Source organism: Panicum virgatum, chromosome 1K (genome assembly GCF_016808335.1).
Source record: "Panicum virgatum strain AP13 chromosome 1K, P.virgatum_v5, whole genome shotgun sequence".
Taxonomy (NCBI): domain Eukaryota; kingdom Viridiplantae; phylum Streptophyta; class Magnoliopsida; order Poales; family Poaceae; genus Panicum; species Panicum virgatum.
The window spans coordinates 52,440,691-52,458,689 of NC_053136.1; the positions used below are offsets into that span (position 1 = coordinate 52,440,691).

A 17,999-nucleotide genomic window follows, 5' to 3' on the forward strand; every position below is an offset into this window, starting at 1 on the left:
ATTCCAAATTGTAGGTCATTTTATGGTCATTTTATAAAATCAAGACACATAATTTTTACATTGGTATCTAGACATATTGTCCATCTAGGTGCATGACAAAAATTATGTATCAAGATTTGTCAAAATGATCTGTAATTTAAAATGGAGGAAGTAGATGCGGAACCAGAAGATGAACTTTGGAGGACGTACGAGAATAATAACACTAAGTTGCAGTTTGGCTAGAAAGGGCAAATACTTTTCTTGAACAACGGAAAGTGCAGGAACTTTCCATAAAAAAACGGCATGAACTATATAGAAAATTGCTCGTCATTCCCATCACGATGACCCACAAAATAACTAATTCAACGATCATCAAAGCTAACAACTCCCGCGCGAATTTACACTACACCAGTTAGGTACTTGCAAATGCGAATAGAATAAGGCCTTGTTTGGCTCCAAGACTTTTTCCAAAAGTCACTGTCACATCAAAAGGAATCTTACTATTTTATAGTATTAAATAAAATCTGTTTATAAATGTTTTTTGACAGCTGAGTGCTTTTTCGCGAGACGAATCTAATGAGCCTAATTAATTCATAATTTGCTACAGTGATGCTACAGTAACCATTCGCTAATCATAGATTAAGATACCTCATTAGATTCGTCTCGCAGTTTAGCCCCAGGGTTCTGCAGTTAGTTTTATAATTAATATTTATTTAATACTTCTAAATACTAAAAAGTCCCTTGGACTTTTTTGAAGTCTCTGTTTCTAAACACCCCTTCGCGTCGCAGAAACCAACAAGAGAACAAACAGTGCGGCCAATGTATGATCGGGCACACGTCGGCGTCACTCCGTCTCCTTCCATTTCAAGCCCAAGCCCCCCGTAGCTTCCACCAGGTTGACCAGCTCCAAGGGCTTGGAGAGAAGCCGGCACAAGCAAGCCGTGTCAACACACGGATCAAACGAGAGCTTAGAAGAGGCAGCCGAGGGGATCAACAGGGGAGCGGAGCCGGAGGCCTGTGGAGAAGAGGGGCTAGATGGACGTGAAGCGGTCGCGGAGCCCGCGGGCTCCGGCCGAAGGCGAGGACGACAAGAAGCGCGCCGGCTGGCGCGGCGGCGGCGGCGTCCGCCCGGAGATGGTGCTGGTCGGCTTCCTCCTCACGCTGCCCCTCCTCTTCCTCGTCTTCGGCGGCCGCTGGGGCAGCGGCTCCTTCCCCTCGTCCTCCCCGTCTACGCCCACCGTCGCCGCCCGCAACGTCGCCGCCGGCGGCCGCGGCGCCACGCCGCAAAGCAAAAGTAAGCTTCCCTGTCCTCTGCTACTACCCCGTCGTTTCGGCTTGTGAATTCGGGAGATCGCGCCCCTCCCACGCCGGAGAAGAAGCTCGTTGACCGGCTGGCGGCGTGTGTGTGGGAAATTCTCGCGTTTCGCGCCCCAATTCTCGGACGGGGTTGGCCGTTGGCGTACGAACAAGCAGCTGGTGTCGTAAGCAATTCTGCTCCTTTTACCTTCCTCATCGCGGAGGGGCAGAGCAGATTGGTGTTTCGTCAATCGTCAGGAGGTAGCTCACCTCAGGCTCCGATTCTTGACGACGTCACCGTTGATCCGGTCGTGCTTCTACTTGGTACGCTGGCATTACGGCCAACTGGCCATGGTGGAGCACACCGCGTCCTAATCAGATCGCTTGAATTGAATTCCGCGTACGAACTACTGATCAGGCTTGCCTGGGCAGTCCAAATCTGTGCTGTGATCGCCGATCTACTTCATGCACGAACAAATCCTTTTTTTGGCCTGGGATCGGGAACTCAGGTCCGACTTGCTGCGTGCTTGAACAGTGAGCTTCTGGAGTACAGAGGTGCCCTGTTTGATGTGTCAGCGTGTGGGCGGTGTCCTGATGGCACCACCGCACCACGTCGGTGCATCATTGCCCGGTTTTTTTTTTTTTTAGAATCATTGCCCGGATCTTGTCCTACCTCGCCACTGTTTCTTGGTAAGGGGTAGCTTCTGCCTGCCTTTCTGCGAAATGTCTTCTAGATGGCCCACTGGGCCAGGCTTTGCTCGAGTGGCCCAGGCTATAGGAGACATACTATTGTACTTACTCCTTAAAGTCTAGCCGGGGGCCTTAAGGGAAATGGAAGTTTTTTTTAAAAAAAAAAGAATAGTCTCCCAGTACTCCAAACAAAACTACAAAAGTGACGGTGTCCAGAAAGTACAGTTCCCGTGAGCACATCCCCAGCAATAATGCTGATATAAACTGAAACTTCAGAAAGTGAGGATCTGCCCCTATTCTTGCTATGATATCCAGTTCAGGGTTGAAACATGACACGCCGTTGATGAAAATGGTCACAATTTCAGAATTTCCTCTTTTTTTTGTATTTTGAGAGTACGAGAGTTGAAACATACTCCATTTGTATATTTTTAACTGACCTTCTGGGTTTTGTCTCTGTTGTCTTGTCTAATTTCTTGCTGACTAGCTCGATGGCCCTGTTTCTGGGCCAGAGTAAGAAGCATCTAGCAGCTTTCGGAAAAAGGAAGACGTTAACCATTTCTAGTACGTGGTTGTGAAGAATATAGTACATGATTGCGTGTAAGAAAACACCATACATTCAGATACCGAAACATCAGTGCAATTTCAGAATCATGGTGCTTTGTATGCTTAACGTTTTATGCTGCATGCTGATTCCATACCATCCAAGTTTTGAAGGGGGAAAAAACCATCATCGAGTGTCCATGTTAGTTAGGGTCGTAGGGCCCACCTGCAAGTCTCTTATCGAATGACATTTATTATGATGAGGTAAATTTTTTCCCGCCCCTTTTTTTCCCCAACTCATCCAGTGAAGAATCTTCTCTGCAGAAGAACCAGAAGCTGTTACTCCGAAGAACATCTCGGCACCAACCACATCATCTCCATCCCCGGACAAGCTTCTGGGAGGATTGCTCTCGGCGGCATTCGACGAATCCTCCTGCCAGAGCCGCTACAGATCGAACCTCTACCGGAAGCCATCCCCGTTCCCGCTCTCCCCCTACCTCGCGCAGAAGCTGCGCAAGTACGAGGCCTACCACAAGAAGTGCGGGCCGGGGACCAAGCGCTACCGGCGCGCCGTCAAGCAGCTCAAGTCCGGTCGCAACGCCGACCACTCCGAGTGCAAGTACGTGGTGTGGTTCCCCTGCAACGGCCTCGGCAACCGCATGCTCACCATCGCCTCCACCTACCTGTACGCGCTGCTCACCGACCGGGTGCTCCTCACCCACGTCGCGCCGGAGCAGGAGGGCCTCTTCTGCGAGCCGTTCCCGGGCAGCTCGTGGGTGCTCCCGGGGGACTTCCCGGAGAACAACCCGCACAAGCTCCACATCGGCGCGCCGGAGAGCTACGCCAACATGCTCAAGAGCGGCGCCGTCCGCAACGACGGCGACCCCAGCGGCGTGCCGGCGTCGTCGCTGCCGCCCTACGTGTACCTCCACATCGAGCAGTTCCAGCTCAAGCTCTCCGACAACGTCTTCTGCGACGAGGACCAGGCGGTGCTCGCCAAGTTCAACTGGATGGTGCTCAAGTCCGACAGCTACTTCGCGCCGGCGCTGTTCCTGACGCCCATGTTCGAAGCGGAGCTCGCGAGGATGTTCCCGCGGAAGGAGGCCGTGTTCCACCACCTGGGACGGTACCTCTTCCACCCGACCAATAGGGTGTGGGGCATCATCTCGAGATACTACGAGGCGTACCTGGCCAGGGTGGGCGAGAAGATCGGGTTCCAGATCCGGATCTTCCCGGAGAAGCCGATCAAGTTCGAGAACATGTACGACCAGCTGATGAGGTGCATCAGGGAGCAGCGGCTGCTGCCGGAGCTCGCCGGCGCCGGCGCTGAGCCGCCGGCGAACCACACGGCGGCGGGGGGGAAGGTGAAGGCCGTCCTGATCGCGTCCCTCTACTCGGGGTACTACGAGAAGATCCGGGGCATGTACTACGAGAGCCCCACCAGGAACGGGGAGGTGGTGGCGGTGTTCCAGCCCAGCCACGAGGAGCAGCAGCAGTACACGTCGAACGAGCACAACCAGAAGGCGCTGGCGGAGATCTACCTGCTGAGCTACTGCGACAAGATCGCCATGAGCGCGTGGTCCACCTTCGGGTACGTGGCCTACAGCTTCGCCGGCGTGAAGCCGTGGATCCTGCTCCGGCCGGACTGGGACAAGGAGGTCTCCGCGGTGGCGTGCGTCCGGTCGGCGTCCGTGGAGCCGTGCCTGCACTCGCCGCCCCAGCTCGGGTGCCGGGCCAGGAGGGACGTCGACGCGGCCGCCGTCAAGCCCTACGTCCGGCACTGCGAGGACGTCCAGTTCGGCCTCAAGCTGTTCGACACCTAACTCTCTGAGTGGCGGCTGCTTGATCCGAATCCGATTCCTCTTTCAGAATCAGAACTGCGGCGTCCCCTGTGGTGTGTGGAGAACGAGTAATTAGGCAGGCCTTTTGGAGAATTCGTTGTATTCGTTTCCGGTACCGTACCGACCTGTACAAGTGGAAGTTGCAGAGATGGGTTTCTGCACCGTATTCAAATTCGTTCGTCATAAAAAGATTTGCAAATATGTACACACAGAGCCTGGTAGAGATTTTAGCTTTCATTATCGTACATTTACCAACTGGAATATAAAATTGTTCCTTATCTCCGGAATATAAAAAATGTTCACCCTTTTTTTTTAATCCGGTGAACCCCGTGCCGTGGACGTTCAGGCGTTATCAGTGAGTCGCCGGGCAGGCCGTTTCCTGATTTCCTCTGCGGCCACGGCATGGGTGCCAGTGCCAAACGAGGAGGTATCGCACCGGGATCGCCAAGTGTCCATGTACCCGTACCTGTCATGGGTGCAACACTGCAACTTCCTGCAGGTATAGTTAGTATTCTAGTAGGAAATAACAATGTGTCCACGTCCAAGGGTTAGGCTGGCCGAGCAAGCAAGCATTCCCCTAGTCGTGTCGTGTGTGCTCGCCGCATCGTCATGTATGCATCCATGATGCCAAGCCGTTGACTGCATCACTGCGGTTTGGCGTCCGGACGGTGGCGTTAACAATGGTTCCAGAAGATGTGATGCGTGTTGCTTCAAAGGGGCACAATCATTGTACATGCTGCTGCTGCTTCCGGTATATACATGTTAGGCCAGCAAGGGCGCCGGGAAGCGCGCGCGTCGAGGGAAGAGCGGGTGCGCTCCTCTGCTCTGCTTTGCTCTGCCGATGGACGCGAGGCGAACGCTGCGGGGAGCACGCAAGGTGGCGGTTGAGGGTGTCGGGGAGCCTGGCGGCAGCGACAAGGAGTGGCGGTGGCGGGGATGGCGCGCCGCGGCGCGGGCGGATGTGGTGGCCGCGGCTGGGTTCTTGGCCGCCCTGACGCTGCTCGCGGTGGTGTCCGGCGGCCGCACCGGAAGCCTGGCCGCGTTCTCGTCGCCAGGGACCGGGTTCTTCGTTCAAAAGCCAGGTAAACTTCATTTGACGCTACAAACGCATGTCAAATTCAGTGGTGCAGGTCGACGCTCTTGGACCTGTTTCCTTTGCATTTTTATTGTCTTCATGATGAAATCGACGTTGGAATTTGCAAGCATGAGATTATTTTTTTTTTAAAGAAGGGCGCCACACAAAAACTTCTCCACAATTAGTAACACGGCCAATAATTCGTCGATCATATAGTGTGATTTCACACATTCATTTTGGTGTGGTGCAGAACAAGTTCAACTCTGCATCCGGTTTTCGCAGAGGCGCAAGCCCTGCACTGTGCGTCTTTAGAAGTTTGCACATTCAAGTGCTCAATTGCTCACTCGATGCCGTATTTTCTTTTTTCTTTTTCTATCAACACGCCAAGGAAGCGCTGGACTCGTGAGGTACGCCCCTTATTTATTTATGGAAAAAGTCTAAATTACTCTCCTCAACTATAGCCAAAGTCTAGATAATCCCCTAAACTATCGTTTAGTTCATTTTACCCTCTAAACTATACCATTTGATTCAATTTATCCTCTAATATAATTTGTATTTCTTATTTCTTCATTCATAGGTGGAGTTTTAAATTGAAATTTTACAACATAATAGTACACACCATAACGCATGTTAGAAAAAATAAGCATAATTTTTTATCATTATTTTGACAGATTAGGGTATTTAATAATAAATTAATCATTAAAATTTAAAATTATATGAAAACTAATGGCGAAAAATTATAAAACTTTTTCTAAATATGCATTGTGATGTCCACTACTATTCTGCAAAATTTAAAATTAAAATTCAACTTGTGTATGGAGAAACAAAAAAGATAAATTCTATTATGGGTTAAAATAAACTAAATGGCATAGTTTAGGGGGTAAATTGAAGTTATAGTTTAGAGGGTTATCCAAACTTTGGCTATAGTTGAGGAGGGTAAATTAATTTTTTTCTTTTATTTATCAGCGTCACATACCTCGCGACGCACGCACGCCGGGACAGGAGCGCGCGGTCGCACAAGGAAGGAACCGACAGCGCGAGCGGGCCGTGCAAGCGTTCCCCTCGTTATCAGGGTTTTTTTTCCCAACCGGACACCCCAAACCGGAGCACTCCGGTTCCGATTTACCGAACCGGTTTGACCGGTTACCGGTAGAAACCGGTCAAATTTGAATTTGAATTTAAAAAACTCAGTTCAACCGGTTCGTACCGGTTTACCGGTCGGTTTGACCGGTTTGAATTCAAATCCAAATTTAAAATCGCATGTGTAACCGGTTTGGACCGGTATACCGGCCGGTTAGACCGGTTTACCGGCCGGTTTGACTGGTTTACCGGCCGGTTTGAACGGTTTACCAAGTGGGTCTTAATGGGCCGTCTCATTTTTTCTTTTTCTTTTTTGTTTTAACTTTAAATGCCCTAAAAATATGTTAAACGAACGAATTTTTGAGAAAATTTGACACCATTAGATTCGTCGAACCTTGAAGTATTTTTAGAAATTTTTTGGGAATTTTTCATTTTTTCGAATTAAATTCGAATTTTGAATTTGTGCCGGTTTGGTACCGGCCTAAACCGGAACCGGACCGGTTTGAGGTTTGGTGAACCCCGCTCGTTATACGCACGGTCAGCTTCTCAGGCTGGCCCCGTCCTTACGCTATTCATTCGCTGGTGAGTTTACTGCATCACGGTCAGCGTCGTCTGGAATGCAGTGTCAATATTACAGTAGTTTAGCAGCGTGTGCATTCCTCCATGCGATGCAGAATCACTAGTTATATGGGCGGGGCGCGGAGAGCGGGGAGAGAAGCGTGAGCGTCTACGGAAGTGCCTGCCGGTGCGCTGATAGAGATGGACGCGGCGGCGGCGTACAGCAAGGCTGTGGCTGGCGCCGGGAGGGACGGAAGCGGTGGCAACGAGGAGGTGGCCTGGCGGTGGCCGTGGCCGGGATGGCGCCGACCGGGGCGGGTGGAGGTGGTCGTGACGGGGTTCTTGGCCACCTCGACGCTGCTTCTGCTGGTCTTCGGCGGCGCCGGGAACCAGCCGGCGTTCTCATCGTCGCCAGGATGCGAATTCGTGCAAAAGCCAGGTACTACATTGACCCGAGTCCGGTGGACTTTGGCTCTTCGTTTGGTGGTGCGATTGCATGCAGAGTTCTGTTTGAGTCAACCAACCTACTAGCCGCAGAGTAGTGGATTCCTCGAACGTTTGTTATGAACACTGACATTTTAATTTGGACATATGGAGTCGTAGTTTTTTTTTGAAAGAAGAAATCTGTATCCAAACTAATGATATGAAACTGCACGTCGCCCCCTCAGAAATCTGAGATTTTTCAGGTGTCAAACTGATCGACTTCATTTGCACTGTGCAGTTTACGTAGCATCGCTTGTCCGTGAGCATGTCGCGGGACCGCCCCCGCCGACGATTCGGCACGACCAAGACCGCCTCCTCGGCGGGCTCCTCTCGCCGGCCTTCGACGAGCAGTCCTGCCGTTCCAGGTACGCATCGTCTCTCTACCGCCGCCCGTCGCCGTTCCGGCCATCCACCTACCTCGTGGAGCGCCTCAGGCGGTACGAGGCCCGGCACAGGCGGTGCGGCCCCGGCGCGCCGCTGTTCAAGGACGCCGTCGAGCCCCTGCGGTCCGGCCGCAACGCCGCGCGCTCCGAGTGCCAGTACGTCGTCTGGACGCCGATCAACGGCCTCGGCAACCGCATGCTCTCGCTCGCATCCACCTTCTGTTAGACTTCGGATCACTAGCCTAAGAGAGAACCACAAACAGGGCTCGAATTAGGATCTCATACCATCGATCTTGAGCTCCCATCGGCTCTTATTCCTCTGTTCTTCTTCTCTTCCTTCTTCTAGCCACCTTAGGGCACGGGAGAGCCCTTCCCAGTGCTTGTAGTGCTCAGTGGATTGGGTTTTTAGGGGCAGAGGCTTAGGGCAGTCTATGTATCGTGTCTCTGCCCTGGGGTTTCATCCCCTTATATATTTGAGCACCATACACTGGGGGAACACCCCTGGAGAATTCTGGGGGGCTCCAATCAAGCCCCTATTAATTGTTGGTCAAAAATGACGGCTCACCAGTTTAGACTGGTGATCACCGTTCACACCAACATTCTCCCCCTTGATCATCAGGCTAAACTAATAAGTTCACTTTTCAACAAAATAGCATACCAAGACAAAAGGATTACAACGATGAATTTGACATACTGCTGAACCCAGTTGCTATAGTATGCCATCTCATATCAAATGAACTTCTTTAACTTAGGAGCTCCAAAACTTATTCTTATACTTATAGAAAACTTACGGACTCACTTCTCAAAAGATGGTACACCAGATCAATCAGTCACTGCAGTCAATTAAGTACCACAGGACTAAGTGATCATGGTTCCCATTCAAAATCAAAGTGATTCCACTTAGTATTATGGGGAGATGGGGTTATTATAGTCCCTGAGTGCAGTTGGTTTTCCTCTTATATGTATAAAACATATACATTTATCCTCATATATTTATTCTTATGTGCATGCACTTTTAAAAGGAGGAAGAAAACCAACGTATTTCCAGAATCATATCTTGTCCCTTAGTTAATAGGCTGCCATTTATCTTTTATGCCGGCAATGTATTAGGCAAGCCTCTGAACATGATGCTCAATCTTTAGGACTTAGTCACATCACTTAATGCTTACATATTGAGCACCATAATCTTAGAACTTATTTGATGCTCAACACTTATGACATACTTAATTTGTCAAGCACCACTTAGTCTTAAACATAGTTTATGTAGGCCTTGAATATTCATATTTGATTCTGGATTCAATCTTTCACAATGTCTTAGGTCTGGGAATACCTTTCGACATGTTACTCGATTCAAAATTGCACTCTTTCATTTAATAATTTCCGGGATAAATTGCTTAAAGCAATTTCTTATCTTTAAAATGATATGGATCAGGGACACAAATCCATATTTAATGGTGTATAATTCAAAAACATGCCACAATTTAACTTGCATCTTTAACGATGCCTTTAGGTAAAGTATTGGTCGAAGCCTTCCACATATGACTTCTCCCACAAGAGTGTTGATAATACTTTATGTGGAATTTCTCAGTATCAACACTTCTTGTAATATAATTGTCCAAAATATTGGACTCCTTATTTGTGGGCATGTAACATAACACCTTTTACACTTATGCCAATAAGGCGAAGTGTTCTAAATGATTTTCCAGGGGTCCAGTCCTGGACTTATTTCCCTGATATCCCGGTCTTTTTAAGGATACTTAGGGCAACTTATAACTTATATAATGCTTACGTCTGCCATAACATAAGCAAATTTATTGCCCTTAATGGGAATCAACCCATTTCCTGGACCTTTATCTTGGTGAACATTATTTGTTCAAAACTTAAGAAATATCACCAAGACAATCTTAGTATCCAGATAAAAGAAAATCTGGATTTTATGTACACAATATCCCTATTGTTTAAAACTTAATTAAATAACTTATTTCTCATTGTACTTATGTATCACTTATGGACTTCAATAGTTTTTCAAATGATGAGCAACAAATATCATCAATTCTTTATATCTTATATAACATAATCAATCCCTTTTCCTTATATATATTCCTTTTCACTTTAAGTGGGATTGATCAAAGATCTTCATGTGGGCACAAAAGCACCACAAGGAGCTAAAGCAAGTATTCATAAATGAGCTTAGCTTATTTTTTTTAACATTATTTTTCCTTGCTTTAAAGCTCCCATCTAATTCTCAACTTAGCCACATTAGTGGTGAGATATGATACTGAAATAATATTTAGTTCTAAGGCTAGCATATAGCTCATAATAAGAATAACGTCAATTAAATGACACATAAGAAAATAACACATGATAACCTTATCTTTATATTTTTCTCAATATTTAATTCTTTACCTGACATAAAGAGGTGGAAAAAAAATTTCTTAGTGAAGGTTCCACTCTCCCCCTCGAAATGTGGTCTATGCAATAGTACCATATTTCGAAGAATCTTTATTTATTTGTTTGTTTATCCTTGTTACAACATATAAAAGTAACATGAATGTATACATTAGAAATAAACATAATTTTATACTAATAGAATCTAATGACGCTATCCTCCTTTTCATAAATACAATTCTTTAAAACTTTATTACTTAGAGACTCATCTTATTACCTTAGCTTAGTCTTATTTCCTTTGAGCTTAATCATGACTTGATGCACATCATATTATCTTACCTTCATTGAAATGAAGGAAACAACTCACCACTAATATCAAATGTGCTTTAATAAATACTTATCTTGGGGATTACTCCCCCTGATTCTTACATTTATCTAGAATTGAGGGATTGCTTCCCTTTATTCTGATATTTGTCCATAAGTGACTTATCTTAATATTTTCCCATTAGGTATTGATGATCAATAAAATCATTAATTTCTCATCAATATCCTTGGTATTGAACTTTTCTAATGGGAACTGCACCTCTTATAACACTTGTATGTGCCATCTTAGTTATGATCTTAAGAACTAATGAGGTGCAGATAAAACCACTTCACATTTGATAGTGATATCTTAAATAATCTTAGGAACTTATGACTTAATTAATACTTATCTTCAATAGGGATAATTCATAAGTTTGATTTTGCATTCATAAACGGATGTACTTTCCATGAGGCATGATTACTCTCATTTAATTGCTTAGTGCCACTCATTAGTTTTGATCTTTAGAGGCATGTGATGCTTTATTGAATAGTTTAGCAAGCATCAATACAAACTTCTTCTATTGAACCAGTCCAATTCAGCTTTGGCCAGAAATGGAAAAGAACAACAGAATTTTGTGAACTAGTACTTATTCATCAGCTTTGGCCAGAAGAATAGGTACAAGCCACACTTAATATTATGTGCATAAAACTTCTTTTGTTGAATCATAACCCAAATCAGCTTTGGCCAGAAGTGGATTAAGATCAACAAAAGTATTGTGGACATGTATTTATCAATCAGCTTTGGCCAGAATGATAATCACAAGCCACACTTAGTTTTAGATATGAACTCTTTTCATTATTCCGATTCAAAATCAGCTTTGGCCAGAAGATGAACCGGAATAACAAAATTTTGTAGTCACACACTCATCAATTAGCTTTGGCTAGAATGATGAATGTATGCTACACTTAATCAGAGTATTATTTCTTTTGCAGCGGAAATTTTATTGAAAATGACCCATATGCATTGACATAATTTCTCATTATTCATATCATTCAGCATTAGCTTAATCTGATAAAACTTAGTTTATAATTATGCCCAATATTGCTCAAGAGCTGACAACTTAGTTACTCAACCAACCTTAGCGACACATGACCATAAACAACTTTGGTCAGAATATAGTCATGAGTCACAAAATTAATCATAATCTTCAGGATAAGAATGACATGTATAGTCACAAGTCATATAATCGGTTACGTTATGCCAAAACTCTTTTGAGCAAATTCCCACTTATCAGAGAAAACTTAGTATTTCCCTGACATTCTTATCAACGTTATTTGTGGCTCAACTAAGAAAATATTCAAAAAAAAAACCAGCTATTAAGATTTATGTCCAAAATTGGACTCATTAAGTATGTCTGGTTTAAGAATAATATACTTTATTAATGAATTAAATCATAATAATCCATGATTGTAAACAACTTTGGTTAGAATACAACCACGAATCACCATTAAAATTCTGATCTTGAATCAAAATATCCCATTGGATTGATTCCAATCTGAGACAATTATAAGTTAAAGCCACTTAATTATTGGAATTTGTGCATTCCAATCATTATAATAAATAATTCCTTAGTGGTGTCATTAATGGAATGCACATTTTCCAAATGTAAACAAAAGTGTTAATGGCATCAAACAAATATGGCCCATTATTTAATTTCTTAGAAAATTGGCCATTGAAAGATGTCATTATCTGAGTTTTTTTTCCTAAAATGGGTCAACTTTATGATTCACTTATGGGCATATCAATTTTGTGAGTATAATATGCTCACATAATTGATAATATTTATGGGTCATATGATGCTTCATAATTAAGCCTCAATTCAAGTGGCACATAAGTATGTGGCAGATAACTTAATTTCATAATGAAAATAATTCATCATCATAATTGGATCATAAATATTTCAAATAGACTTAAACTGAATTTAAAGCTTCACTGAAAAATAATTCCAATTTAATTGGAGAATATTTCATAATTTTCAGTGGTAGCATAAATTGTACTAAGGCAAAACATATACATAAAGTGTCTTAGAAATAAAATGAAGCATTAAAACATAATGAGAATACTTAATCATTAATGGAGAAAATTCCCATAAGGTTTGGCCCAAAAATATTATTTAGGCAAAAACTCAATCATTCATAATTACATAAATTTACCATAATTTTACTTAATTTTGGCCTTACTAAAAATGAATTACTTGTAACACATAAAATAATAACTTCAAGTAATAGCCATAAAGTAATCATCACAAAATTTAAATAATCATGAGAAAATTTCATTACTTAACAATTCTAATCATAATTCTTGTTATTGTTTGCCAAAAGATATATCTTTAAACTTAAAAAAAAACAATATTTATAACCTAAACCAACATTATTTCAGCCCATAAGTATTTTAGGCCCGACACTATGCAGCCCAATATCTATATCTTAATTTTTTAGAAAAATAAATTTGGCCCATTATTCTTTTTTTTTTTTGGCCCATCATCTTTCGGCCCGGCCCATTTAGCCGAACCGCCTCTTCTCCCGGGCTCCAGGCCCAAAAACCTGGGCCTGGGCCGGTAAAGTGGCCTCCCCCGCCGGCCTGTTACGGCCCGGGCGGTGGTCGACGCGCGCGCGCCGTCGGATACGCATCCGACGGCCGTCATCGCGCGCGTCGCGATCAAAACCGCGGCCGGCCGCGTCCCCCGCGAACCCTAACCCTCATTTCTCTCCTCCCTCTCTCTCTCCTCACCCGACAGCGGCAGCGGCGAGCGGAGAGCGACGGCGGCGCGGAGCGCTCGCCGGCGCGGAGAGAGGCAGCGGCGCCGCCGAGCTTTGCTCGCCGAAGGTGCGCGCGGCCGTGGCCGGCGCGCAGCTCCGTCGAGCATGGCTCGCGGTGCCCTAAGGCCCCACCTCCCGCGCGCACGAGATCCCCAGATCCGCGGCGGCGACGGCGAGGGGGCCAAGATCCGGTTGGCGGCCGGCCACCGCGGCCTCGTGGCACGCGCGTGGGGTCGGCGCCGGCCGGTTCGGGGCCTGCGAGGCCGCTCGGGACGAACTCCCGAGCGCTCCCTCGCCTTTACCGACGGCCATGGTGGCGGCCATGACAGCCCTTTAGGTAAGTCCCCGCCATTCACTTTACATCTTACTTTACATCTTAGGGTTAGAGTTCCTTAGGATTTGGGGATTTTCTTTAGGGTTAGGGTTTGTGCAGTGGGGATTTGAGGATTTCACTGTAGCTAGGGTTCCCGATTTTGGGGAATTTCTTAGGATTAGTGCTTAATTGATTCAATTCCCCTCCTCCTTCATGCTTTAATTCAGAAACCCTAGCTCTTTTCTTATGCTTACGGCCGGACAGTATGATTTGGGCTTGCTCTTGGGGCAAGAACATGAACAGAAAAGTGAAATTGAAACTTAGAGGGTTCAATCTTAGGTCTAGATGGCTCTGGTGCCATTGTTAGACTTCTAGGATCACTAGCCTAAGAGAGAACCACAAACAGGGCTCGAATTAGGATCTCATACCATCGATCTTGAGCTCCCATCGGCTCTTATTCCTCTGTTCTTCTTCTCTTCCTTCTTCTAGCCACCTTAGGGCACGGGAGAGCCCTTCCCAGTGCTTGTAGTGCTCAGTGGATTGGGTTTTTAGGGGCAGAGGCTTAGGGCAGTCTATGTATCGTGTCTCTGCCCTGGGGTTTCATCCCCTTATATATTTGAGCACCATACACTGGGGGAACACCCCTGGAGAATTCTGGGGGGCTCCAATCAAGCCCCTATTAATTGTTGGTCAAAAATGACGGCTCACCAGTTTAGACTGGTGATCACCGTTCACACCAACACCTTCCTGTACGCGCTCCTCACCGACCGCGTCCTGCTCGTGCACGCGCCGCACGAGTTCGACGGCCTCTTCTGCGAGCCCTTCCCCGGCAGCTCCTGGGCGCTCCCCGCCGGCTTCCCGATCACCGACTTCGCCGGCGTTTTCACCATGGGGTCGCCGACGAGCTACAAGAACATGCGGCAGGCCGGGGCCGTGAGCGGCGACCACCGCAACGTCACCGCCGACAGCCTGCCCGCGTTCGTGTTCCTGGACCTCATCCAGTCCTTCACCGACGCCGCCTTCTGCGAGTCCGACCAGCGCGTGCTCGCCAAGTTCAACTGGGTGGTGGTCAAGTCCGACGTGTACTTCGCCGCCATGTTCTTCCTCATGCCGGCCTACGAGCGCGAGCTCGCGCGGCTGTTCCCGGAGAAGGAGGCCGTGTTCCACCACCTCGCCCGCTACCTCTTCCACCCGTCGGACGACGTGTGGGCCATCGTGCGCAGGTACTACGGGGCCTACCTCGCCAGGGCCGACGAGCGCGTCGGCCTTCAGGTGCGCGTGTTCCCGGAGATGCCCGTGCCGTTCGAGAACATGTACGGCCAGATCCTCCGGTGCTCGGAGCAGGAGCCCGGCCTGCTGCCGAAGGTTGCGCGCAAGGGCGGCGCGGCGGCGAACCACTCCTCGGCGGCCGTGGCGTCGTCGGGGAGCAGGAGCAACAAGCTCACCTCGATTCTGGTGACGTCGCTCTTCTCCGACTACTACGAGCGCATCCGCGGCGTGTACTACGCGAACCCGACGGAGACGGGGGAGTTCGTGGAGGTGCACCAGCCGAGCCACGAGAGGGAGCAGCGCACGGAGGCGCGCGCCCACAACCAGAGGGCGCTGGCGGAGATGTACCTGCTGAGCTTCTGCGATCGCATCGTCACCACCGCGGTGTCGACGTTCGGGTACGTCGCGCACGGGCTCGCCGGCGTGCGGCCCTGGGTGCTGCTCCGGCCACCGACGCCCGAAGCGCCGGTTGATCCGGCGTGCGTCCGATCGAGGACAGTGGAGCCCTGTCTTCAGGCGCCGCCGCGACGGATGTGCGGTGTGGCGGAGGGGTCGGACATTGGAGCTCTGGTGCCTTACGCCCGGCACTGCGAGGACGAGCACAAAGGTCTCAAGCTGTTCCCTTAGCTTGTGTATATAATAACTGCATATATAATTGATCGAAATATGTGTGCGCAAATGCGGACATGACCAATTGACGAAAATAAAATTAGCCTACCTGATACATTAAGCCCACCACAAAGAAGGCCCTAACTAAAAAGTCACAGTACTTTGAGTTTTTTTGAGGGGGCAGTACTCCGATTTTTCAAGAGAACACCAACGTATAAATAAAAAAAACATGCAAGAAATTTGATGTGAACACTTTCAAAACACGAAGCTACCTGCTTTGCTTAAACGACCGAGTGCATCTTCAACTAAACAACCAGCATATTCCATGACCAACAAAAGATCACCTCCATTTGAAACCGGCAGCACCATAACGTACAACTACTCCTGCACTGAAACAAAGTATACAGCAACTATATCCAGGCCGATGAATGACGGTCCACGGAAAGTACAACACAATCGGTACACAGAGCTGCAACACTGTACCAGTATGCCCCATTGACTGTATCTAAATGACTTGCCTCGAGTTGAAATCTTCCCAAGAGAATCTAAATGTTCCAAATCACTCTATAGTCCAAGTTTTTAACAAGGAACTCTTAGGTCTGCAAGATTTGCAAACTTTTCTAAAAAATGCAGTAAATACCTGGATACTCGTACACGTATGTGGTATGCCCGCCTGTCCCTATGAATATGTGTAGGCCTGCTAATGGGTTGGGTTGAAATGGGTTTTATGGGGTGGGTTTTGAAATGGAGTGTGTTTGAATAATTTAAAATGGGTTGTATTAGTAAATGGGGTGGGTCGGGGCGGGTTCTATATAAATGCGGGTTGGGGCGGGTTGGGATGGGTTGAAATGGATACTTTTTACAAAATAGTATAACTATATATAAATGTGGGTCCCACATGAGAGCTGGACTCTGAAATTAAAACCACGTGTTTATATCAGAAAATTTTATCGAAATTGACTGAATTTTGTTGGAGATGACTCAGTACGACTGGCAGCTATTTTGTGCAAAGCAGTGTGGCTATAACTACCTGTGGGCCCCACATGAAGAGCCGGACCCTAGAATTAAAACCTCGCGTTCACATTATAAAATTTTATCGAAATTGACTGAAATTTGTTGGAGATGACTCAATACGACTGGCAGCTACTCTGTGCAAAGCAGCGTGACTAGAACTACACGTGGGCTCCACATCAAGAGCCGGACCCTAGAATTAAAACCTCGCGTTCACACTATAAAATTTTATCGAAATTGACTGAAATTTGTTGGAGATGACTCAGTACGACTGGCAGCTACTTTGTGCAAAGCAGCATGGCTAGAACTACACGTGGGCTCCACATCAAGAGCCGGACCCTAGAATTAAAATCTCGCGTTCACACTATAAAATTTTATCGAAATTGACTGAAATTTGTTGGAGATGACTCAGTACGACTGGCAGCTACTCTGTGCAAAATAGCGTGGCTAGAACTATACGTGGGCTCCACATCGAGAGCCGGACCCTGGAATTAAAACCTCGCGTTCACACTATAAAATTTTATCGAAATTGAATGAAATTTTTAGAGATGAGTCAATATGACTGACAGATACTCTGTGCAAAGTAGTGTGACTAGACATATATGTGGTCCCCACATTAAGTGTAGAACCACTAAATTCCTCTGCATAGTAGAACCCATGGGTTTTTATGGGTTACCCGCTTGTAATGGGGCGGGTTGGTTAGAGTTGAGAAATTAACTAATTGGGTTGGGTGGGGTTGGGTATCTAAATATGTTAATTTTGGGTGGTGTTGGGTATGGTGCGGGTTCCAACCCATTAGCAAGGCTAAATATGTGCACACATGGTGTATTCATATAAACGTGCCAATGAGAGAATTATCCGACATATTTTAGTTTGACAAATTTATCGTAGTGCTTGCTATCTAGCTATGGACATTGTGCATGAGCGTAGCCAGCGTGAGGGGGCTCTGGGGCTCCAATGGACAAGGGGATAGGGGGGCCTGGAGCGAAAACTCTTCACCGAACGTACGTTCTGAGCATGCTTTATCCTCACCGTTCATTTCACTCTCTGGATCTGTGCCAGCCTCCGACGCACCCTGTATTCGTTGTGTATGCCAAACGGCTGCTATGGTAGTGGTAGCACCGCTGGAGTCACTCTCTAGAAGTTTTGGATTCGATTTTCCTCGGAGGCGAATTTCAACTCTGGGGTTAAAAAAACTTCCTTGTTTGTCCCACGTCCAAAGCACTGTGAAGCTCGGCCTAACTCACAAGGCGACGGCCCCCGTGTACGGGTGGGGCAGGAGTTCGGGGGTTTTCTTGGCCTGCTGTGAGAAAATTATTCTACTTTTTAAATAATTCCGTGAGGGCGGTCTCACTCCCCGT

The 17,999-nt window shown here is 46.8% G+C and overlaps 2 protein-coding genes across 2 annotated transcripts; both read left to right on the forward strand.

The window, feature by feature from the left end:
- Nucleotides 1–790: 790 nt before the first annotated feature.
- On the forward strand, nucleotides 791–4,583 carry LOC120642773 (probable fucosyltransferase 8). The gene is made up of 2 exons (XM_039919359.1): nucleotides 791–1,273; nucleotides 2,830–4,583. The coding sequence occupies exons 1-2, from the start codon at nucleotides 1,015–1,017 to the stop codon at nucleotides 4,326–4,328; spliced, it is 1,758 nt and encodes a 585-aa protein (XP_039775293.1). The 5' UTR covers nucleotides 791–1,014; the 3' UTR covers nucleotides 4,329–4,583.
- Nucleotides 4,584–7,260: 2,677 nt separating this feature from the next.
- On the forward strand, nucleotides 7,261–15,645 carry LOC120656340 (probable fucosyltransferase 8). Its single transcript, XM_039934404.1, has 3 exons — nucleotides 7,261–7,498; nucleotides 7,781–8,135; nucleotides 14,487–15,645. The coding sequence occupies exons 1-3, from the start codon at nucleotides 7,261–7,263 to the stop codon at nucleotides 15,643–15,645; spliced, it is 1,752 nt and encodes a 583-aa protein (XP_039790338.1).
- Nucleotides 15,646–17,999: the final 2,354 nt, after the last annotated feature.